Source organism: Cyrtonyx montezumae, unplaced genomic scaffold, assembly GCF_038088225.1.
Source record: "Cyrtonyx montezumae isolate F1298 unplaced genomic scaffold, pur_monq_1.0 scaffold_3, whole genome shotgun sequence".
In the NCBI taxonomy this organism is placed as follows: domain Eukaryota; kingdom Metazoa; phylum Chordata; class Aves; order Galliformes; family Odontophoridae; genus Cyrtonyx; species Cyrtonyx montezumae.
In genome coordinates this window covers 75,511,296-75,535,692 of record NW_027072034.1, presented here as the reverse complement: position 1 = coordinate 75,535,692, position 24,397 = coordinate 75,511,296, and the positions used below count along the sequence as shown (strand labels likewise).

Genomic DNA, 24,397 nt, shown 5'->3' with positions numbered 1-24,397 from the left:
GTGTTGCTGGAGGTGGTCATGTAAAGCCTAGCTGCCTTGGCTTCCTGATAGGCAGCAGCCTTCAGCCAGTGGAGCCCAAATCTTGCATGGGATCGTGGCAACTTCTCTGCATGTGCAATTTGCTCTAAGGTATTAAATGGCTCCTGCAATAGAACATTTGCTGCGGTAATGACATTCAAGCAGAGGTGGGTAACCAGTAGGAAATCAAGTCCTAATTAAAAAGGAAGAGCTTTGTCAAAACACTGCCTGTGATAATACATGATTTTCCAACCAAGTTTTTCTGCATTTACGTTAGGGACTAACCCACTAGAGAGCATGTCTATGACTTCAGAATGACACAGAAAGAAAGAGGCTAAATTTAAAGATAATCTAATCTCATGCAGCTGTTAATCGAGAGCACACTAAGTGGTAGTACTGCCCTCATTCTGCAGGAATGATAGCTAGCAAGATGTCTATTTATGGAAAAAGAATTATGAGAATGTTAGGAAAATTAATTCTAGTCATCTTGTTAAAATGTCCAGGCTTAAATTTATAAGCGTTCCTCTTTTGTATTTGGGCAAATTGCAGTTCTCTGAGGCCCTGTCACAGGGTTTGTTTATTTTTTTTCTTCAGAAGAAAAGTGATATTTAAGTGCTGTAAGTGCATTTCCTGCTTATGGAAAGTTGTACTTCATGTGTCTTGCAGTGACAGTCCTCTGGGTAAGGCATTTTATGAGAACCAGTGTAGTAACTGCAGGAAGGGATCTTTCATGTTGCAGTCCTTCTCAGCTCTGCTGCTGATCTGATGGGCCCACTACAAACCAAAGACTTGGCTCCTCTTTCCTGTTCTCACACTTATGTGCTCAGTATACTTTGAGTAAATATTTATCTCCTTTTTTCCTTTTTTTTTTTTAATCTTTATTTCTGCAGTATATATATATATATATATATACACATACATATATATATATACATATATATATGTGTGTGTGTGTATATATATGTGTATATATATATACATATATAATATATATTATATATATATATAAAATATATATAATATATATATATTTAAAAAAAAAGAGCTTGTGCTAAGAGATCTTCTGACTTCACGGATGTTGCTCTGATGGCTCTGGCAGGAGCTCTGTCTATGGCTATGGAAGAAGGGGAGAAGTCGTAATTCAAGCTTTGGCCCTTGGTTTTCCTTTACTGTCTATGCTGATATATGCTGATTGTTTCTCATGGTTCTCTTTCAGTGAGCTTAATAGAGCTGCTCTAACAGTAAATCAGGCCTGGGAATGTAACCTTCCTGCCCATACGTATTATAAATTGTCCTTTTCCATGATGGAAAGGGGTTAATAGCAGTTGCAATGGCCTCTGTGGTACATCTGCTCCACTTGCTTCCGCTACTCTGGATTGCTCTTTGTTTAGATGAACACAATACCAGAAAAACACACTTTTTATTGTTAATCCTTTTGGCTTAATTCCTTTTGGAATTCTTCTCAGGAAGAGTTTATCCTGAAATATGTTGGAGACAAACTTTAACCAAGCTGTTTTTCTATGTGACGAAAGAGAGAGCTGGGATCCAGTCACTCACCACCACTAACCTCTGTACTCACTTTTATCTACTATGAAAACTGTTATATCAGACATATCCTTCTTTTCCCTGTTTGCCTGGAAGTCTGTGATTGTGCTGCAGATGCTACGGGGATCAGAGGAACTGAAGCCTGAGGGCCAGACTGAAGCTTTGTAGTCACCTAAAGCTTTGGTTTTCCCTTACTTCTACCTTCGTGCTCAGGGAGAAGAAGGTGACTCTGCTTTGCATCGTGGATTGCTCCACCTTTCACCCTGGCTCCTTCCTCTTGTTCACTGCACTCACCGCTGCCTCTGAACACCTAGAACCATGCTGCAGCACAGTTTCTTTCAGTACCATATGTCTGAGAGGCTGAAGCAGACACTTTGTGCATTGCCTTATGGTAACTGTTCTTCCCACGAAGTTTTTAATCCACCACTATAGAAAAATGTCTGCAAATTAATGTGAATCGATGATCTTCAGTTCTGGATCTGGACCCAGTGGATCAAAATTGGACACAGTATATTGATCAGGTGAGTAGATATCCTTCTTAGACTTACTTTGATTTATCCAGGTGGATGTACTTAGCTGCAATTGGAAAGGAAGCTTGTGAATGATAGGGAATAAGCATATAACAGCAGGTTGAAGGAAGTAGAATTCTGGGTGAAACTTGCAGCAAAGTCACTGGGTTCCTGTTCTGTGTGAGAGGGTTTTCTTTACACTCTTTATGGTGTGATTCATCCAATGCTCACTTAACAGTAACATGTTTGAATTGGGATGTGATTCATTTTTCTTTCATGAGTCTTAAGGAAGCCCGTTGTCAGTTAGCTCATGTAGTAGTCTGCTTCAGTAGTCTGCAATGATCTGGATTCAGTGGAAGGGTACAAGCTCTCTTTAAGAGTGCTTAATTCTATCCTGTGTGGGAGATAAAGGTGTTTTGTCGTTGTTGCTTTTATTCTTTTATTTATTTATTTATTTTAAGGAGAAAGAAGTTGAGTAAAAATAAGCACATTTTGAAGCCCTGTATTTGTCAGAGATGAAGCTGAATTGGTGTACACAGTGCCCTGGACAGAATTGTACTCAGTTTTCTCTTTGAAGAAAAAGAAAGTCCATTCTGTTAGCAGCCAGTTTGGGACAACTGAGTGGAAGCATTCCCTGCAATGGAGGCAGTCCAAGGGCAGGGTAGGAATTGGGACCTATGGCATCCAGAGAGCCACCAAAATAAAAGATGTGCAGCTCAGTGCCTTGGCTCCTTGTGGCCAGACCCAGGCAAGGTCTGTGATGGGACAAGGGGCAGCTTTCTTCCCTGTATGGGGTTCCTCTGAGTGAAGAAATATAGACATTAACAGAGATATGGAGAAGAAGAATTTTGCTTTTTCTGTTCTGAATATAAATTTTTAGCTGACAAGGTCTTTCATTGATACCAGAGTAATCAAAGAGGATAGACTTTGAGAAAAGATTTAATACTGAATCCACACACTAAAATGGACTGACACTGTCTGTGTTTGGTTGGTGTTCTACTGTGTCAAAAATTCAAATATAAATGGTACTCCAATATGTAGTACCAAAAACTGATCCGAGTAAACTTGCCTAGCCCAGAAACTTTAACAGTTTTTGGGCTTCTCTCTCTGAACATAGAGTCCTGAAGGAGAAGAAGACACAGAAGAGTTGAACAACTGAGGATGTGATTTAAGAAACATGGGTTCTGTTTCGCTCTTAATCAATGAAAACTGGGGGTCCAGCGGGACGAAGCTCAATCCCTGCCGCTTCCTGCCACCTAGTGGTTAGTTTTCTGCCAGTCTTCCGCCCAGCATTTTTGCAGCGCTCTAAAAGATGATTGGAAGAGATGTGGGATGCTGTGTGATGGGTGAAGCACTACAAGCATTCTGCCCTCTCCTAGCCGAGTGACCCCAGCGCTCCTGCCCACTCTCATCAGCTTGGGTCTGACCCCTCTCACTTCTCCTTTCCACAGCATCACCAGGCAGTGCACAGTTTGCAAAGTACTTCAGTGCATCACTTTTGATGCTTGCTAAATAACTAAGCTGATGTAGAGGACAGTGGAATCACAGCAGGTTTTCTGGTCCATCGTGTTATGAGGTTGAGTGGAACACCATCCTCCAGGCTTCAGGACATGATGTCATCCAGATCGTGAGCTCCCAGCCTTGCATCCAGACATTCCCAAACTGACAGGTAAAACACGTGGAAGCATTTTTCTGGTCAACCCCTCCGTGGCCTTCCCTGCTTACTGATGCGTATCCCCTCAGTAGCATCCAACCTTTTTAGTAAGACTTTAACCTCACCAAACTATTTGGGGATAACTATTAGTTTAGAATGGTGAACTCAGGTACTGCTGCATATCATAGGAGGCAGTCTGACTCACAAATGCAGGTGAGTGGGTTGGCCATTAGGCTTTGATCTTCTCTTTACCCATTCACTGGAACTGAGTAAGTTGTTCTTTGTGTATGCTTGTGGTATGCCAAATGGGTTTCAAGTGTTTTTTTTTTTTCCTGGAAGGACTTAGATCTTCATTCAGCCATTGACACAGTGCTACCTATTCACTATATACAGAAAGCAATCCAGACTAGTTTCAGTCTCCAGGGTGTTGTTTTTGCAAGCCATTTCAGATTATCAGGGTTTTTAATGCTGTAGAAGGGTTCCCATAGGAAGTAAAGTCCTTCGACACACTCATCCAAAATTTCCACCCATGCAAAAAATGAAAGACAATAGTGTTCTTTACAAGCCAGGTATTTTCCACCTTACCCTTTATGGTAATGAGATAAAGCAAAACCAGGAAATTGCCAAGTCTTCTTAATTTGTATTTTTCTCCCCCTGACCTCCACGTCCAGCAAAATCAGCACATATCTAGCAGCAGAGGCATGGAAAGGCAGGTGGTTTCCCCTGTTCACTTCAAGGCACCTCCCTAGGGACAGGACATCTGCCTGTGAAGAGTCAGCATGCAGGTGATCAAGGCACAGGCATTTACTGCACCTGCCAGGAGGAGGAGAGAACATGGACTGTTATGGCCAGAACAAGCCCACAGCTGCCCATAGCAGCTCAAGATTGTCACAACTCCTGACAAAATAACATGAAAATTGGCTTTTACCTGCGTAAGGAATTTTCACAATCCATACCTCCACTGAGGTTACGGATTTAAAATTGATTTTATACACTACAGTCAAAGCTTGCTAATGCAATATCTGTCTGTTTTCTGGAGCAAGAATGCTGTTTCCAAATACATGAATTCACAGTCTTTTATCTGTCACAGATAAAATAAATAAGGAATTATTTGAGACCAGTTTGCTGATCCAGAGAAATAGGATCTTCCAAGGCAGCGACTGGGTTTTCAGGCATTGTGACTCAAGAGCATTCTCAATCTGAGAGCACGGAGAACAGAAACAAGGTTGGTGGTGGGTCTGAGGATGGGCTGAAAGATCTGAAGTCATTTAGCCTAGATTGAGATGTAAGCACTTCAAATGCGCACCTGTAAAGAGGATAGCACTAAATGTTCTTTGCACCAGCTTGAAATACTTGAAGTTCTTGGAAGGATGTTCATGATAAATGATAGGAAAAATCTCTATTTGTTGCCTTGATAAGATGCTAAATAGGTGAGCTTGAGTGACAAGGGAATGTCCATCACCAAAGGTCTTAACAAACAAGTTAGAGAAAGCATTGCTTGCAGTGTCTTCAGTATCGGGTCACGTGTTCTTTCCCACACTTTTTTCTTTTACTCTGCTAAATAAGTTATTTCATTAATTTTACAGATAGGAAAGGTGGAGTTTTGAAAAGAACTCAGCCTCGAGCATCCTCGTGTGCTTCCAAAGTTGATTCCAGCTGAATTGCTGGCTAGAGGGCCCCTTCCCAGTGAGATGCGAGATCCTAAGTATAGGCCTCAGTGATTTTCTCAAGAATAGACATGTCAAACTTAGTGTAAGAGCCAAGAATGTGTGCAAATGGCTTTCAGGAAGGCAGTTTTGTTTCATTTTGGAACTGACAGCCAGAAATCGTCCAATTTCCAAGCAGTTAACGCTCACACTTCCTAGATATGAAATGGGTGCATTTTTGTATATTCAGGGCTATGTGTTATAGCAGTTACTTCAAGAATGAACTGCGTTTCTTCTCTTTTTACTAGGGAAAAAAGTTCCCAGGGCTTTCTGTTCTGATGAAGGATGCAGCAGCACTAATTCTGATACCAAGTATTCTCTTACAAACAGAGAGATGCTGCAGATCCCCCCAGAAGAGGAGAAAAGGAGGACTTGCAGCTCCATATCTGACACAGTTAAAATCTCCCTGTGCATTTATCAGCTTGCATATCTCTGTGGAATGCAGTGCTTCAGCAAGGGCTATATCACTAGGGAAGTACTGCAAAGAAGCATGAGTTCTACAGGATTTCAGAGAAAAGTTTTTCCTCTACTTTTGTTCACTTCTGAGTTTGCTTCCTGGCAGCCTCTTCCTTAATGTGAGGTCAGCCAGAGTACTTTCACAGTTTTTCTTGTCTGTTTTGTCATTTGTTTCTCTTTCACAGGCTTACAGCTCTGAAGTCTTTCCAAGAGAGAAGGGAAACCAAACTGGAAGATGAGAGCATTGCACAGGCACTGAAAGCTGTTTCTGTTCAACCTTTGTTTCATCAAGAAAAGTGGATGTCTATAATCAAAGTATACATTATTTCCCATTACGTACTTCTAATGTGAGACCAGTGTTTTAGTAGAGCCTGCTGCCAGACTACAGAGAAAAGGAAACTTGGTGTATCACCAGGATTTTCAGCTTCTGAGCAAGATAACCAGCTATGGTATGCAATGGTGATGCCCCCAGCTGGTGCACAGATAGTGCTACTGCAACCACAGTCTCTACATAAGTTGAGTTTTCCTTCTCACTCTCCCACTGTGACTGAGGCTGCTACCTTCATGAATTTCTTGAGAAAATAGAACATCTACTGAAGCTACCAATTCTTACAGGAAACCATAGCTGTCAATGACTAAGGCATGAACAAAGAAAGCCAAAAGCTTATTATTATTATTAATAATATTATTAAATGTAAAGGAAATTATGTTTCTGAAAGCTTTTAGGCCTTTCTGCAGAATTCATGAAAATGCAGAAAGGTAGTGTTAGATCCCCAGAGTGAAGTTTAGGTAGGAGATTTTAGTATTAACAGCTTTAAAAAGGGAGAGAGTGATTTAGCAGATGCCACCTCTGCTTCACCATTCTTCCTGTAATCCAGCAATGCCAAAAGGTAAGTGAGTTTCTCAGTGCACACTGTAAGTCAGCGAACCTATGTATCTTTTTTTACCAAGGCTGAAATTATTCTAGTACAGGTTAGAGAAAAGAAAACAGATTTGATCTTTTAAGCCTCTGAGACTACACCCAGAAATCTGAACATTGGTTTTATGGTTATCCTAAGCTCTGTTTGAGGAACTGCTATCTGTAAGAATTAAACACATGAAGTAACTCCACAGGCGTCACATGAAGGCGTCACATGAAGTAACTCCACAGATTCCGCTCATGCTGACGTGAATGGTGCTGAGACCTGATGAAATGTGATTACATTTCCATCTTTCTGTCACCAGATACATATCAGTGCATCTGGTTACATGCAGAAATGTTGTGCATGCAATGGATATGCTTTCCTATGAATGCTACCCCAACAAGGAAGAAGTCCACAGAAAATATTATTAGCCATAATTTCAGATAGAAAGAAGTAATGGATGATTATTAATAAGAAACTCTCATTGGCAAAGAAAGTTTGGTTTACCTGTAAGTAAAAGTCTCTTGGATGTAAACCTAGCTGCAACATCACTAACTTAAGGCAGAAATGTTACTCTGGTGCAAAATGGTTGGTGCAAAATGATCACTCCCAGGTTCTCAGATAAGGCTGATGACATTTCATACCCAATGTATTCTGTGCTCCACATTTCAGGTGGCCATCTGAATCTACTCTCAATACAAAGACTGAATTTGAAATTTAGGTTCAGGCTAGGTAGTGAATTTCTGTTGTTAGGAATGTAAAGGGCGTGGGAATATCACCTATGAGAAACTGAAAAGATATGTATGACACTGATTACATGCCTCTACCACTGACCCTTGTGGTTGGAAACATTTAGCCCGAGGGCTTACTTGGCTTCTAAACATTTTCCTTTTCACTAGGCTTTTTTTTTTAATTAATTTTTTTTGTCATCAAAAGTAGTAGTTGTTGCTTAAAATTCACTCAAAACCAAGGGTTCTTCACTTTGCAAATCACTGTCTGTACTGAAGGACATGGGGCTGTTTACATCTCCAGCTCTGTAGCCAGCTCTGCTGTCCTCTAGGCTCTGGTGGTCTGCTCTTCTGTGCACCCCTTCATATCTGTCTCTCCTGCTTTCTGAGACCTGCTCCTGTCTCATCCCTGGCACCATCTGAGCACTTCTTCCCATCTCTGGTTTCCATTAGCCCTGGGATGGCATTTGTTGATCTGAAATGAGGTGTGGAAGCAGAGCTGTGGAGATCAGAGAATGGGGACCCTGCCTCTCGGAGCAGGGTGGGGAGCAGGCCAGGAGTGGAAATGGATACTTGCTTCTCCTCTCAACTTTCTTGTGCACATGGGCTGGTGCCAAGGCTCAGCTCTAGGTCTGTGTTCCCTGTTCCTTACAAGGAAGACCCAGGAAACATTAGCACTTGTCTGGAAGATGGGAAGGTCCTAGCTGACAGCAATGTGTGGGGCTTGGGGCTGTAATCAGCTCAGGTTGAAAATACTGCAGAAACAGATAATCGGAGAAGCAAGGCTTGGCAGGCTGTTTTATCTGGCAATATGGCGAAGTGTGTGGTTTGCTAAGAACTGTCCCATCTGATAGACTTTGGAGGCCAAGAGCTGGCAAATAAGTAAGCCTCAAATAATTACGTTTATTTTTGCTTTATAAGCAAGCAAGATTCAGCAGTAGAAGGTATAAATAAAGAAAGCAATACTAGGAGAGTTGATGTGTTTATGGCCTAAGAGCCTACTCTTTCCATTGAGGCTTGTAAGAGGCTTATGTGCTGTGCATGTTACTTTTAGGGGGAAGAAATGGATAGCACAGCTACATCTACCTCCTGTACAAATAAAATGCTGCTGGATTGTGATGCAGTGTAGTAATGTGCGTTAACATACCTTCAGCACCACAGACTTCACTCTTTTCCTCCTTTGTTGGGTGTGTGGGTCTAACTGACAGCTGCACAGCTTTGTATTCTTTGAGCTTCCTGTATGACTATACCCACATAACGTACGCAGTACAAAAATAGCAACAGAGAGTCAAGCAGTAGCAAATCATGTGTTAAAAGCTGGAGGCCTTCAGACCATGTCTTATGGAGGGTGCACAGGTGCTGTATGTTCCCCACAAAGCCAGTCTCGGCTGTTTGCTTCCTACAGTGGGCAATAGCTGTCTGCCAATCCTTACACAGCTGCTGTCAGGTGTGATGTCTCACGTGTAACATCATGTTACTGAGAGGAGCAAAGGGTGATCGGGATGAACATGCAAGTCCTTGACTGAAATTACTGAATCGTAGAATCATTGAGGTTGGAAAAGACCACTAAGACCATTTAGTCCAACCATCAACCCTTGACGACCATGCCCACTAGAAGACCTTCTATCCACTGAGTAGTTTAACTGCACTGGCAGAAATAGAAACTATTATTTATCTCAAAAGATTATGAAAACTGGTGCTGCCCTTGACCTGAATGGATTATTTATACCTTAAGTGGCAGATGTTGCACATTAAATGGCAGTTTCAGTCAGCACCTTTTGTTTCCCTCCTTCAAAAAAACATAGACTTTCAGTGGTTTTGATTAAAAAAAAAAAAAAAAAAAAAAGTAAAGAGAGAACAAACTGTAAGTTCCAATGCTTTACTTTTCTATGCTGGCACGCCTGATGGTAAGGTGGCAAGGTGCTTCCTGTTTATCTATAAAAATCTCATCTTCCAAACTAAACCTTGATCTCGAGGGACCTCTTAAGCCAAGGTTTGGCCTTGATCTGAGCATGGCATATTCAGATTTTTCTAGCATTGCAGCTGGTGGCTGTGCAGTACTTCTCACAGCTGTGCTTGGTCTCCTTTAGCTCTCAATCACATAAGCATCGTTTTGGGGCAGAGTTCATGGTAGCGTGCATGATGGGTGGAAGACAAGTGTGTCATAAGTGTAATAAGTGATCTACATTATCAACATAGCAGGGTTAATGCGTATCCGGTAACAACTTTGGTGTTAGCTAGAACTATGCCAGGGTGAGATACGAAGAAGCCTGACTTCCTTCCATCAACTGCAAATCATCCAGTGTGTTATGTGCATGCTGAGAACTGCCACACTCCTCCTTTTCAACTGTGGTCTGAATTTTTGACCAAGTTGAAGACTCTCTGTTTGCTTCTGCAAACCTCTTGGTGCAGATAATGCTAAGTGTAGTTTTTAAGGGTATTGCGTTGCTGGATACCATGGTACCATGCAGATGATTGCCATACAAACTGTGACGAGGTAAGTAGTGCAAAAAATAGTTGTGAACATTCTCCTCAAAGTTCAAATGGCACTTAGATCCTTACCTCCTTTCTATCTTCTTCCCCACAAACCTGAGCAAGAAGCATAATCATATTCTTGTACCAGTGTTGGTAGGAAAGGTTGTTGTGGCACAGCTGTACACGGCTACTTATGAACAGAATTTTTTTTTTTTTTGACTGTGGTCAGTCACTGCTCAGCATTTATTATTTCCATCGACTCATCATGGACAAAAGCAATTAACTTAGCTAACTAGTCATTACACCAGGAGGGAAAAAAGAAAACACTCTATGTATTTTCACACATTATTTGTGTAACTTAATAAAAGGAAAGCAACCTTTTCTTTCCCATCTTCTTGCCTGTTCCCCACTAGAAGCAAACAAGCAAAAGTAATTACATGATTTTAGTTAATAGAAGGATTATGCTTTCAAGATGTTCAAGAAACTCCGCAAGGAGGTAAACTGGAATGAGAAACAGAATTCTTTTAAGGGTGGTGTTCTTAAAAACTCAGAGAAAATTTCTCCCCCGTGCATTTTTAGTATTTACTTTGGAGGAATTAATATCAGTATCATCTTCCTCATGGATTCCTTTTATGTGTTTATTACCTAAGAAAGCCCACCCTTTTCTCCCCTTTGCCTCTGTTTGAAAGGTCAGACTTCAAGCAGAATCCTGAGCAAAGGGAGAACAGGAAAGATGCTGTGTTCCTTTTTATTCCTCCGTTTAAGAGACAAATATCCAGGGCAATTACCCATCCATTTGCATGACACAGGCTGTGTTTTGAACTCCATCCACAGATTCTTCTAAACAAAAGAGAAGTTTTCCCGGGAGAGAAAGGAAAGACATCCTGGAGGGAAGATAAGCCTGAGACTGCATGTAAAATGTCTGTTTGGAGAAGTCAGCCATATTTATTTATTTACCTTAATAGAGGCATATTCTGTAAATTCATTTTCTATAGAGAAATTCCTTCTCTGATGTTTTTTTGCAGAAGCAGAATGGTTTAGTGAGGCATATATGAGGACATCTTGGATTTCAAGTGAAGCTGGGATGGAAGGATCATTAAAAGGTTCGTTAGATGTTGTCTCCTGAGCGTTACAGTGAGGAACACTGTCACATATCTTGTTGCCAGGCAAGAGCTGAGGTGAACTAGACATGGGGCAATAAAGTGAGGAGCTTTCATCTGAAGCTGGAGTTGTCCCAGAAGCATGGGATGGAAGAGCTGATGAACTTCTGACCTGCAAAAGACAGAACAGTAAAGCTCTGTGCATGTCTGGCTATTACCTGTGCTTCGAGCTGATGAACTTCTGACCTGCAAAAGACAGAACAGTAAAGCTCTGTGCATGTCTGGCTATTACCTGTGCTTCTTCTAGATAAGAGGTAGGTAAGATTCTATTGATCTTGCTGTATCCCTTTAAAACTGCTTTTGAAGAAGGGTGCATTGGACTCACTAATCACTGGATTTTCTTTTGATCGTTGAAATAAGCTAGAAATCATACTCGTGTCTCCAGCCTTCCTCTGCTTCCCTTCCCAAACTCAGTCGTGTCTTTCCTTGCACGATTTCAACAAAGCCAAAACTGATTTATCCTCTTGAGAGCCCTTCTATACCACTCATTCAGGCTCTCCTTTCTGAGCATGTTAAATCCACCTTTTCACCTCCAAACTCCAAAGTATATCTCCAAAGTATATCTATATTGCCCTCATTCTCCTATTTTCTTATCTCCCACCTATTACCCTTAAAAAAAAAATTCTCCAAATAAATGTCTTCTCAAATCTGCAAGTTCCTCTCTAAGTTCATCTCTCTCTGAAGAAACCCTCTTCTGGCATCCATTTTTCCAGCCACTTAGAACATACTGCTTTTAGTTTTCTTTCCCCCACCTTGTCTTTTGAGAATGCTCCAATCCATTTGATGCCCTTTGATCCCCCAGCTGCGGGCTCCTGTTGTCTCTTTAACATTCTGCCTTCTGCTCATCTAATTTCTTTGGAACCGATTGCAAGAACTGTGTGAATTCATGCTAGTCACATAACGAAGTCCTTCTCAATCATTTTATTCACCCTGTGGGTGATTTTTTGTCTTATGCAGACTGTCAGAACCAGGTCAGCAGAGGTGCTTTAGGTGCCTCAACTTTACAGTTTAATGCATTATAAAAGGAGCTTAGATGCTTAAAGTACTTTTGTGGCTAAAACACTGAGTTTTTTCCCATCAGCTCAGACAAGGTGATGTCTCAAGCCAGGGAAGCCATTCTTTCCAGGCTCCACAACTAAAACTGTCTGCGATCCCACTCCATGTTTTACATTGTGCCAGAATTTATTTTGGGTACATGGTTATGCTGAACATAATCAGGTTTCAGTGGTGGCAGAATTTAAGCATACCCGGCTCTCTCGTCTCTGTGGTGTTGATGGAGTTCTCTTATGGTTTCCTAGGAAGAAGAAGAAAATAAAAAAAGGATGTTTTAATAAATCAGCACTGAGAAGATGCCTTTCTGCTCACGACGGAGTAGTATAGATTACCAATGCAGTCCTTGCCTTACTGAGTGCCCCTCAAAGAAAAAAATTCTATCTCCAAACTGGATTTGGGAATTGTTTTACTGCCAGAATATAATCAGCATAACATGATGTCCTTATAGAATGTGTTTCTATGTTCCTTAGAGCTGCTCTAAACAGGAGCAGGTAAATTCCTAGTGTATTTGTGGCTCATTTTCTTTCTATGCAGTGAAATGGCAAGAAAAGGTACGGAAAATCCTTAAGTCATCCTATGAAAAAAACAAATCATTTCTTCGCTTAATATGATGTGGGGACTCCAGGATTCCCCCTTGACTTAGACCATGGCAGCTTTGTAAGAGTTCCTGTAAAACAGGAGGGATTAATAATGTAACTATTTGATAGCTCAGAGAGAAAAGTGGGAATATAAAATGTAACTACACTAAAAAAAAAAAAAAAAAAAAAACCAAAAATCCAACAAGACATGGAATAAATTAACTTTTTGAAGATTCATTATTTTAACCAGCACACTTAACAAGGACTATTACTATTTAGGGTAATTATAGGGGATTTTCATTGACCTTTGAATGAAACTTTAAACTATGACATCAATGCACAATAGGAAAACATGATAAAACTGCTCACCGTGGTACCTCCTTAGACTCCAAAACACACATATGAAGATGAATGGACAACATAGACCCACGGATATAGAAGCATAAGTAATGTGCAATGTCTTATTTTTTCCACGCTCTTTTGACTTAGTAGTGGCATCTGAAACTGCAATAACGCGCATTAGCATAGAGTAATATTTGACTGCAGTTTTTAGCATTTGTTCTTTCAGATACAGCTACTTCTGATACAACTTTCTGATACAGCTAGCTTCTTAATGTAATTAAAACATCCTTTAGCTTGGTACAGCATGTCATGACATAACCAACACCATGGATATATTAGCAAGTATGAAGATGCTGGAATGAGAAGTGTGCAGAAAAGTGTCACTGAGGAATGATATATACTACAAAGCTGACAGAAACAAAGGGTCAGAATTAAAGCATAGCTCTAAACTTTCCATGCATTCTAAGATTAAGGTCTTCCTTCCTCTTCTTTTTCTGTAGTACTTGCACAGTAGACAAAAACAGCTAAAAAGCTTTCTGATAGGTTTGTATGTAATGGACAAGCCTATAAATGGATGTTGTTATGGCTTATGCACACGGCATCATTAGGAAGATAACTATTTTAGGAGTGTCACTTAAATTTAAGACTGAAACTCATAGCAGTACCAGTTGCTTTGCTTCTCTTAAAGAGGAAATAAGAAATTGGAACTTACTTTTTGATGAAGGTGTGGTGATGTTCACAGAATTTCCTGAAAGAGAAAAATAAGACAGAGAAATGAAACTGCAACCTGACATTTTGCATTACAGTTGTGTTCTCTGCTCCACACACTGAAGTCTCAACAAACCTCACCTTCAGCCTGGTGATGGAAGAGGGAACAAAATACAACAAACAAAATCTGCAGTGATTTGTGTGAGAGGGAAATGAAATATTGATCTTCCACTGCTGACAAAGTCGTTCTTTGTTTCAGAGTTCCTTGTTACTCATATAAACACATTAATAGAGCACATACTTTGTACACTGAGATCTATTTCACCATTTATTCATGTTATGATATTTGTGAATATACCATTCTGATAGTGAAGGATCTCTGCTCTTTTTGCTTCAGATGAAATCTGTATCACAGAAGCTGGGAAAATACTATGTCTGCTGGCAGATTATAGCCATAAATTTGGATGTTGCTATCTCTGCTAAAACTTTTCCTGTGGCAAAAACTAAGCGTTACAAGTCCATTAACTTGCCAGGAAAAGAAACGGTAGCAGAACAGTTTTATAACTACGTAGGCTTAGTACGACATTACAGATAAACAAAATGCTTTCTAGCTGCAGAGCAATGTTGAGGAGGGCAGATGTGGTTCATCATAATCTAGACTTCACATCTGCCTGAGTTAGTGTGAAAGTATCACTTGTCCTTTACTCCTTGAGGATATTTTAAGCTCGGTGATCTTTTCTGTTCTTAAACTTCTTAGATATAAAATTATACTTTCTCTGATCTAACTGGTGGCAACTCACAGGGGGGTTGAAACTAGATGATCATTAAGATCCCTTCCAACCTAGGCCATTCTATGATTATATGATTCTCTATTGCAAGATCATTCCCAACAAGAGGCTAGAATTGCTTTGTTCTCTTTACTGTTGTGTTGACTCAACAACTATGAATACATGCCTATTGCCATTGTCTAGTCATATAGCAGTCTGTCCTCCCATCGTCATTCTTTGTTCCAGCTATTAATTTTAAATTATTGAATAATTCACAAAAGGCCATTTGGTGCCTTGCTTTTCTCTTCCAGATCCTCCTTTTCTTTTTCTCTTTTTCTCCAGTACCAAGAGGCAGGACAGAAGCGTGAAGGTGGTAATTACCCACTCAGCTGATTTTGGATCATTACTGTGCTACCAGAAAAACATGCTGGGAGAAGCCATCATCCAGCATGAATGAGTTTTCCTGTATATGGAATCTTACAGAATATCACAGATATATGGAATATATTACAGATATATGGATATATATTGATATATTACAGATATATGGAATATCACAGAAGTCTGTATTTTCCATTTGATGATTGTAGAAAAAACAAATAAGCAAACTGCTTATCAGCCTCAGGAAGATAAAGAGGACACAACAGTCTGAATGAATTTATCAGCAACAAATGACAGCAAAGTTGTCTGATTTCCCTCTGTGACCAGGTAATAGATATTGTGAAGAGTCAAGCGGTCCTCTCTGTCTATCTATGGTATATCTTGACTTCTATGTATATGTGTATCTATGGTATATCTTGACTTCTTCTATTTCTGAGGCTGCCTTTGACAGTTGTTACCTAGATATGCTTGATAACATGTTATAGTTGAACTTAAAATAGCAGAACCCTAAATGATTAGACCAGAACAAAGTCAAAATGAAAGAATATGCTAACAGAGGTTGTGTTGATTTGGTCTGAGACCAGTTTTGTGTATGTATATATATATAGAGAGAGAGAGAGAGAGAGACTAGTGACTCTCAGTTGACGAAAAATATCTATTAAATTTACAGACGTTAGAAAGCTGGCAGAAATTATATAGGCACTAAAAGACAGGCTTTGACTTCAGCATGATCCTGATGAATTAGGTAAGCGTTGAATGAATTAGATAGGTGATAGTTCAAGAAGACAAGTGCAAAATACTAAACTTTCATAGCAAAGTGATTGGTATTGCAAAGACTGAATAAGAACAACAGCACTGTACTTAATCCACTCAACATCAGATGAAGATCAGTTGTGTAGGCTGTTTGAAGGGAAAATGTCTTATCATTGTCACTTCTTGTTCTAAAGAAATGATTGTCTTGCACTAATCAGTGCAACCTAGAGTAACATTCAGCAGCAGACCCTCTCAAAGAGAACAGGGTGCTACTTTCTGTGCAGAAAGGTTCACCTTCTGGGCTTACTGGGAACATGGGTCATTTAAGCATGTTCCTGCGCTGATATCACAACAAGAAATTTCCTTCCTTATGATTTCTTGCATTGTCACCAGTTAAATTGTAAGCAGTTAATTCTACTGCTGTCAAAGGGTTTCCTTGATTACAATTTGATTTAAAAAAAAATGCTCCATGGAATTGAACTTATTTCACATTCCTTTTGCTGATGTATTATGTTTTCAAGAGAGTTCAAATGACATATGCTAATCAGTTTCTCAGCCAGGTTAGCTTGATTAACATTTCCCCTTTATTTTTTCCCAAGTACCTCTGCAAACATACCATAATTGTATTCCTTCATCATCTGATGGTGAGTGTTCACCATACTAGTGTAATTACAACATAATCAGGTTTGCTAAAATTATATTTCTAAAAGAAAATTTCCAGCCACTACTGGGTCTAAATTCAATTCTCTTTTTTCACTAAGTCACCTGTGTAATACATTTTTTTAGTCTTCAAATCAAGCTGCTGCTACAGGTGAAGGTGTTTGGCAACAAGCTGGCAATTAACCCTAGCAAATAAAGCCTCTTTTCCCCTTTTCTTTAGGGTGTAAAAAAATGCGAGAAGCAAAATGCATACAAGGATAGAAAGGAAATGGACTGAAAGTAGTGTAGTTGTACTTTTGGGAGAAGAAGCTCAGCTTGCTGGAAGTTGATGTAATTGTCATGGTTAAAGTTTGTGAATCCCTTAGAAGCAGCCTGTGGATGGTAGATAAATGCTATTCATTGAGTGATTTATTTTTTACCCCTCTGTCAGTTCAACAGGAATCTTTTGAACTTGTTAACTAGGATTGATACAAGCTATGGTTACCTTTTGTTGCATATGAGAGTTTGTATGCTGCCTTACAGAAGAACTCCTCTTAGAAGTGTAGGATGATTGGGCTTTAGAATGCTTTTAAATCTTTTTTTCTTTCAGTTATAAAGCACTGATTGGAGTAGAAAAAATAAATGCAGTTGACTTTTTTTTTTTAATATTTCTGTGACTTGCTAATGATTGATAGTTGTATTACTTGGTTTTGTTTGTAATTTTTTGCTAGAAACAAACCTAGCACTTTACAGATGTTGCAAGTCATACATCTGAGGACCTTATAGTAAAATTTCTTAAAAAATACAAGAAAACAAGACATTTGTTCGGCATTTGGAAAATCCTTAGTTGGTACTGTTGGTTGAAACTCAATAAAAAAATTGGGATAGCAAAAACATAATAATATAATAATAATAATATCCACCATCTTCAACCATTAAGTGAGGGAATTCACAATGAGCATACACTAAAATCTGTTGTTGATTTTTTTTCCCTTCTCTCACAAGTCAACACATAGATTGTATTTAAAAAAAAAAATCAATCTTTCAAGTAGGTAAAAAGCAGTGGGGGGAAAAATCATCTAAAACCAAAATTCTTGAGACTTTCTATGCAGAATAAGACATGAAATAACAAGCATTTAATAAGCAGATAATGTTTTATTGTTTTATTACTTGGTTGCTATTAGAAAGAAACCATAAACCTCAGTAGATGACAGTAAACCTGGCTCTGAATATTTATCCCCTGAAAGTGATATTTTTTTTTTTTCCAATTTTGCTGTGGTATATGAGAAGTCAATCTCAGAGTAGATATCTTCCTACTATAGACTGCATGTAATTTCTAAAATGAATTTTTCTTTCTGGAATGCTATTACAGGCTGAAACCAGCTACAAGGCTTGATACCAAGTCTGAAGTTTTCTGTGTTTTATATGCACGAGTTTTCATGATAAATATCTGAATGGGCAGTTTTAAAGAGGATAAAAGGATCTGTATTGTGGAACCTCTATAGATCACTAGCAAACTTACAGAATTTAAACAGATTCAGATTGAATAAAAGCAAATTTTATTTTAGATCATTTGACTGTGCTGCTGGATTGGCTGCGGCAAGCCAAGCTCAACTGTACCTGGAGTGAACTTTACAGGTAAGAAAAACTTTCTGTACAATGAACTGCCAGGATAAGGTTTTTGTGTGAAAGCGTGTGCTTCATAACATGTATAATATTGAAAGACTTGTGACAATACTGTAATTTTATCAAAAACACTATTTTTTTTTTTATCTGTATGCTCAAGGCAATGACACAGTAGTCATGGTATTGTTTATTATGCAAAGAGAGCAGGGATAATGGAGACACCCATTCATTTCATTTCATTGGAGAAAAGTAATAGCTGAAAAGTGAGCTTTCTAATCTTTGGTGTCGTTCATATCTTATAATCGAAGAACTTGAAAGAATTCCCATAAACTAGGAGTTATTAAATTAAATTTTGGATTTGTTTTTTAAAAGGTGTATGTTTACTTCATTTTCTTTGCTCTTTAAAAGAGGACCAAGAGATGACATAGTATATCATATGTAGGATTGAACGACAAAAAAAAATTGTAATATATAAAATGAATTTGTCATTTAGCTAATAGAAACTTAGTTTTGCTCCTTTTCACATATTTTTCCCCATGTTCTAAATTCAGCCATGTATATTTTTAAGTTCACTTTGCAAACAATAAAGATCTTCTTGGTTTTGAGGTTGTTTTTTTTTTTCTTAGCAGTGATAATATTTGTGAAGCTGGCCTGTATGCTGAGGCAGCTATTGGAGTTGCTTCTTTATTTATTTATTCAAAACAATTCCATGATAAAACCTGTAATGTGAAGTAAGAGCAGAGAAAATGCCTTTGTTTTGACGACTGAAACCTGAAGACAGCAAATTTCATTATATCTGAATGTTAGAATGTGCCATTTGTCCTGTATGGAGGGCTAACAGCAAAGGTCTGTAGGACCCGGGCTTCTTGGGGTGGTGGAAGCCTTACTAGGTTTTCTTTTAATCGCTAAGAAATACCACGTCACCTTTATATATTCCAGACATCAACAACCACTGTCAGCCCAACTTAGATGGAAATAGTCAATGTTGTCATGTTTCAAAGGAGGCAGGGTTTGACTGAGCTGAAATTATTGGGGCTGTAGGGAAGGGAAGTTCCATCTGTAAACTCATTAAGAAAAGCTTGTGTTGTTTACTTCTTCTCTAATTTAGCAAAGATTTGCTGATCATTAACTTGGTATATAAAACTTGTTAGCATCAGCTGTTTATGTTAGGAATTTAGTAAGCTTTAGAGTGATTGGCAGCAAGCAAAGTTTAAGTGACTTGCTTAAACTTTCATTTTACTTAAAAAAAAAAAAAAAGTAAAAAAGTCAGAAAACTTGGAAAACTTGTCTAAAACGTATATACATTAAAAAAAAAACCAACCAAAAACATTTATAACAAGATTCTGTATAGACTGGTTTTCAAAGACTTTTCTACTTGTAATGCTTCCATAAATGTGATTCTGACACGTATAGCAGTGTAAGACCACAGAAGGAAACAGTATTGCTCTCAGAGGAGCCCAGGTATTTTTTGGGAGGGTAAAGAATAGAATCTATCCTACCAGGTTATATGTAAACAGGATTCATACAGTAAGAAGCATAATAAAATTAGTATTTGGTTTTAAAAGCATTATCCAGGAACCTAACAGATGAGTCTAGGGGTTCACCCATCTATTAATGAGCTGGACAGTGCAGGAAGGTGTTTGTGAGGACCTGACAGCACAGGCAGTCACGATGAAGTGAGCAGAAACAGTAGTTGTCTCTTACAAGAGAAGAATACTTTTGCTGAATGTGAAGGAAGCTATTGCTGGATACACCACCTTCAGAAGCATGTTTACATTTGTTTTTCAAATGACTAAAGCAATTTAGCAGCCTGGCTGAGCTCAGATCACTTTACAGTTAACAAACAGCTGGATCTAATTGACCTGGTAATTAATGTATTCTAAGCCAAGTATTTGGGTTTCCATTCTCAGATACTCTGACTGATCTCTTAACCTTTCCTGTAAGTATTTTTGATGTGTTTTGTTCATAAAAACACTATCTGATGCTAGATAGATGCTAGCCATAATCATTCTCTTTAATTACTTTAAGAGTCAGTCCCTGTTGCAGTAATAAAATAAGGCATAAGTTATCTACAAGGTACACTAGAAATTGCCTTAGCTTCTGTCTTTTCCTTTTCAATGTTTGACTATATGTATGTTAAATAATAAAACTACGACTTACCGGAGTCTTGATCGTTGCTCTGAGCCACTATTACTAGAAGGCTGTACAAGAAGATCCATCTTATCAACATGACTGGAGGAGGCTTTGTTCTTGGGACATGATAGGGGAAGGGTTCCTGTGGGTTTGAAAAGTGCAGTTCAGATGGCCTCTTGCATCCTGTTCGGTTTACCCAGAGTGTGCATTTGAACTGATTTCCTTTTCTAGGTCTTCTGTTAAGACAATGCTGAGAAAAAGGGCAGGGAAGCAAAATAGCATGCAAAAATCTGGTGGGTTACACAGTAGCTTTAGTGTGGTTGAAATATGAACTGCTTGATTGTTTCACGAGGTGTCAGAACTGCTCTGCAATTCAGAGTAAAACATTTTTCATGCTTCTCTAGCTCTGCTTATGCTGCAAGAGAGCTGCAGAGAGTAAGATTCTTCTGCATTTGAGATTTATTTTACAAGCAGCAGTATGACAAAGGAAAAGAATGAAAAATAGTATAATAAATAAGAACTAAACAAGTTTTAAATAATTCAACCTTAGTTACATAAAAGGCTAAAATCAGGAACCCAAACGAATTACCATTGCAGGCTATTAGTAACAAGACAGATCTGTCTCAATTTTCAGTAATTTACAGTAGTTTGCACTATGGTAGACAACTGCTCCCATAATGTCCAAGTCTTGGTCCTGTTGTGACGTAAAGGCAAGTAAACTGGGTTTGGATTTTGGGGGCTCTTTAAAAGTACTTATCACTTTTTTTTTTTCCTCTGGGTGTTTCTAAAATATCTGTTCCTTCTCAGAAATTCTAACAAATGCTGAGATTTTTCATAAAATTAGCAGCAAACAAAACAGGAGTTTTGTGCACAGCAGTTATCGCTTTTGCTTATAATTCAAGTACAACAGCTACAAATAGAAACCAGGAAAGAAAAAAAAAAAGCATTTATGAAATTCTGTCTTAAAATGTGTGTATCACAGAATCATAGAATAATTTGGGTTGGAAGGGACCTTTAAGATCATCTAGTTCTAACTCTCTGCTGTAGGCAGGGATACCTACCCCTTCCAGGTTGCTCAAAGCCCCATCCAGCCTGGCCTTGCATGCCTCCAGGGAAGATGCGTTCACAACCTCTCTGGGCAACCTGTTCCTGTCCCACCACCCTTGCAGTAAAGAGTTTAATTTAGTCTAAATCTACCCTCTTCCATTTTAAAACCATTTCCCTTTGTGCTGTTGCTATGTGCCCTTATAAAAAAATCCTTCCCCAACTTTCCTGTAGGCACCTTTCAAGTACTGAAATACTGCTATAAGGACCCCTGGAGCTTTCTCCAGACTGAAGAGCACCAGCTCTCTTAGGCTCTCCTGTAGTGGAGGTACTCCAGCCTTCTGATCATCTTTGTGGCCCTCCTCTTGACCTGCTCCAGCAGCTTCATGTCCTTCTTGTGTTGGGAGCCCCAGATCTGGACACAGTACTCCAGGTGAGGTCTCATGGGAGCAGAGTAGAAGTGTATATTTAACAAAAATCTAAGCAATATTTTTGAGAAAATAATGGAATAGCTTTCCAAAATCTCACTGTTAGAAGAGCCTAGCAGAGCCGATATGATTGGAAGTATTATATAGATGTTTGTAAGGAAATGGCCTCACAAATATTGCAAACCAGCATAACTGGACAATATTTAAGGAAGAGAACTGCTTGTCTGTGACTATGCACTCACACACCAAGCTTCGATTGAAGACAAAGTACTGGGAATGCAGGTTATAATTCTGAGTCGTGAAGACACCTAGTGGCTGAGTCCATAGACAGTAAAACTGGTCATTGAAGGGATGCATTTCTGGCAGAGTAATTTCTGCTTGTGTTAATGTTGAGTTACCCAATGATTATGCCAGGAATGACATAGTAATAGTTGATATGTAATCTTTGCATCGTTATTATATAACTGAATTTTTAATCAGAGAGCAAAACGAGAGAAAACGATCATTCAAAAATAGGTAAATAGTGTTTAAATTTCACATTTGTTCCTTCTGATATGTTAAGCACAAGGAAGGATCTTGGGGGCTGGGGAGGGGTCTTGTTGCTGTGGTACATTGCATTATCTCATTATGAAGTACTAAGGCATTTCTAATGTTCTTTGACCCTTGTAAACTTTTTTTTTTTTTCTGATTTTCTATCCTGCATTTGATAACTGGTGCATATGATTAGATCCCTCTTTACCTTTTTTATGTTGTTGGATGTTAGGAAATACTTCTTCTCTGAGAGAGGCTGGGCACTGGAATGGGCTGCCCAGGGAGGCGGTGGAGTTACAGACCCTGGAGGTGTTCAAGAAATGTTTAGATGTTGTACTGATGAGCATAGTTTAGTGGGAAATATTGGTGATAGGTGGACAGTTGAATTGGATGATCTTAAAATTCTTTCCCAATGTTGGAGATGCTGTGATTTTTAAATTTTGAGGGACTTCCTTGACTTCCTCAAAAAGTAGAAATCTTACGAGTTCAGTCCAAGCAAGGCGAAGGGAAGACTGGCAGCTGGTTTGGACTGAATTTTTTCCTTCCTTCTGAGGTTTAACAAAAAGACAAAGCTTTCGCTGTTCTCTATCGTGTTTTGAGAATAATTTTCTAAATGAACAGTTTATTGTTGGTAATTCTGTGGACATGTTTACACTATAAGATAGGAGCTGTCATATGTAAGTATTACAGAAGAGGTGAGGATGGAAGTACTATGTGTTTCTTGCACAGGTATTGAATGTGACTTGTGAGAATTCTTCAGTTTGTGTTATCAATAGTAAATATCTTAGGTGCTCATCTATGGTTTTGGAAACCTTCTTCTACTGTCAATGCTGATGTTTCATTTTATTTGTTTCCTTTCTGTTGAAGAATAGAGGCGCTTTGGTTGGGTTATTGCAAGGGGGTAGGGGAGGAGGGAGCAGGATGTTACTTCTTAATTGTTTATTCTGCCTGAAGATGGCAAGGAACTTGAATTTTTCATGTTTGAGAATTTCTTACCTCCTTGAGACATTCCTGGGAGTTTCATTTTAACAAAAGGTTAACAAATATGTGCTTTTTGTGGTTTTTTGCTTTGTTTTATTTTATTTTATATCTTAAATAGTTAACTGATATTCTAACTTCAAAATAAACAAAAATCTGTCCCTTTATTTGGGACACTAAAACACAAAGTTCTGTTTTAAAAACGTTTTAAAGATTTACTGTTTATAAAGCCCTTCATTACGTAAATGTAAAATAACTAGAACTTAAATATAATAATAGAAAGTAAACATAAATACGTTATTAATGTATTTAAATATAAAGTATCAGTTTAGTGAAGAAGGAGGGCACAGTCCTAAACTGACAATTATACATCTATTCAAATCCTTTTACATTTAGTTCAGGCTTGAGAGCGTTTGAACATGGCAAAAAATAGGCGTCACTAGATGGCACTGACTTCTACTATATGCAGCACAGTAGCTTCCGTGTTATACGCAAATCAGGCCTCAGCTGAATCCTTGCAGATACCAAGTCTTTAAAGAAGAGTTCAGTGCAATACAAAAGCAACAACTAACATAATTTGGTGTGTTGGGAACTGTTTTAAGGAAGAAGTTCCAAAGATATTGGAGCAAAGTCTGGGCAGTTCCTGGAGGAAGGGGGGGGGGGAAAAAGAGGATGAAGGAGACCTTATTGTTTCTACAACTCCCTGAAAGAGGACTGTGATCATGTGGGGTCGACCTCTTCTCCTGGGTTAACAGCAATAGGACAAGAGGGGATGGCCTTATGTTGTGCTGGGGGAGGTTCAGGTTGGATATTAGGAAAATTTTCTTCTCTGAAAGAAGGGTGAGGCATCGCAAGAAGCTGCCCACGTTGTTGATACAGTTACCGTCTCTGGAGGCGTACAAGGAAAGGGTCGAAGTGGCACTGAAAGACATTGGTTAGTGGGCATGGTGGTGATGGTCTACATGATGTTAGATGGTCTTTGCCAACCTTGGTGATTCTATGATCATCACGTGACTACTGTTGACTTTAATGGACATAAATGAGGGAAATATCCATGCAATGCTCGATCTTCTGTTCTGCCTCAGTATCTTTCTTCTGACAAGACAAAACTGTGTGTTTTTTGGGCTGTATTTTCCCTGTTTTCTAGTTATTAGACATTGACCTCTAATTTTAATAAAGTAGGAGATGGTGGGCTCAAGTCTACTGAAAAATGCCTTCCTAACACTTCGTGATCACAGTGAAGTTCTCTGCATCTCCCTGCCTTTTTGGAGCAATTTCAGTTT

The 24,397-nt window shown here is 38.9% G+C and overlaps 1 protein-coding gene across 1 annotated transcript; it reads right to left on the bottom strand.

The window, feature by feature from the left end:
• Positions 1 to 10,914: 10,914 nt before the first annotated feature.
• Positions 10,915 to 24,060, bottom strand: LOC136051416 (uncharacterized). The gene is made up of 8 exons (XM_065740859.1): positions 23,998 to 24,060; positions 21,402 to 21,617; positions 20,154 to 20,383; positions 16,352 to 16,395; positions 13,839 to 13,874; positions 13,154 to 13,288; positions 12,401 to 12,447; positions 10,915 to 11,265 (listed from the first exon to the last, which is right to left on the bottom strand). Exons 1-8 carry the CDS (start codon positions 24,058 to 24,060, stop codon positions 10,939 to 10,941), a joined length of 1,098 nt encoding a protein of 365 aa, XP_065596931.1. The 3' UTR covers positions 10,915 to 10,938.
• Positions 24,061 to 24,397: the final 337 nt, after the last annotated feature.

What these genes read in the sequence shown, in the direction of transcription:
- LOC136051416 (XM_065740859.1), bottom strand. Translation starts at nt 24,060, where the DNA reads ATGCCCACTAACCAATGTCTTTCAGTGCCACTTCGACCCTTTCCTTGT. An exon ending in CTTGTACGCCTCCAGAGACG is followed by an intron (nt 21,618 to 23,997) that starts GTAACTGTATCA and finishes TGCTCCCATGAG; the next exon opens with ACCTCACCTGGAGTACTGTG. An exon ending in GATCAAGACTCCGGTAAGTC is followed by an intron (nt 16,396 to 20,153) that starts GTAGTTTTATTA and finishes TAATTACACTAG; the next exon opens with TATGGTGAACACTCACCATC.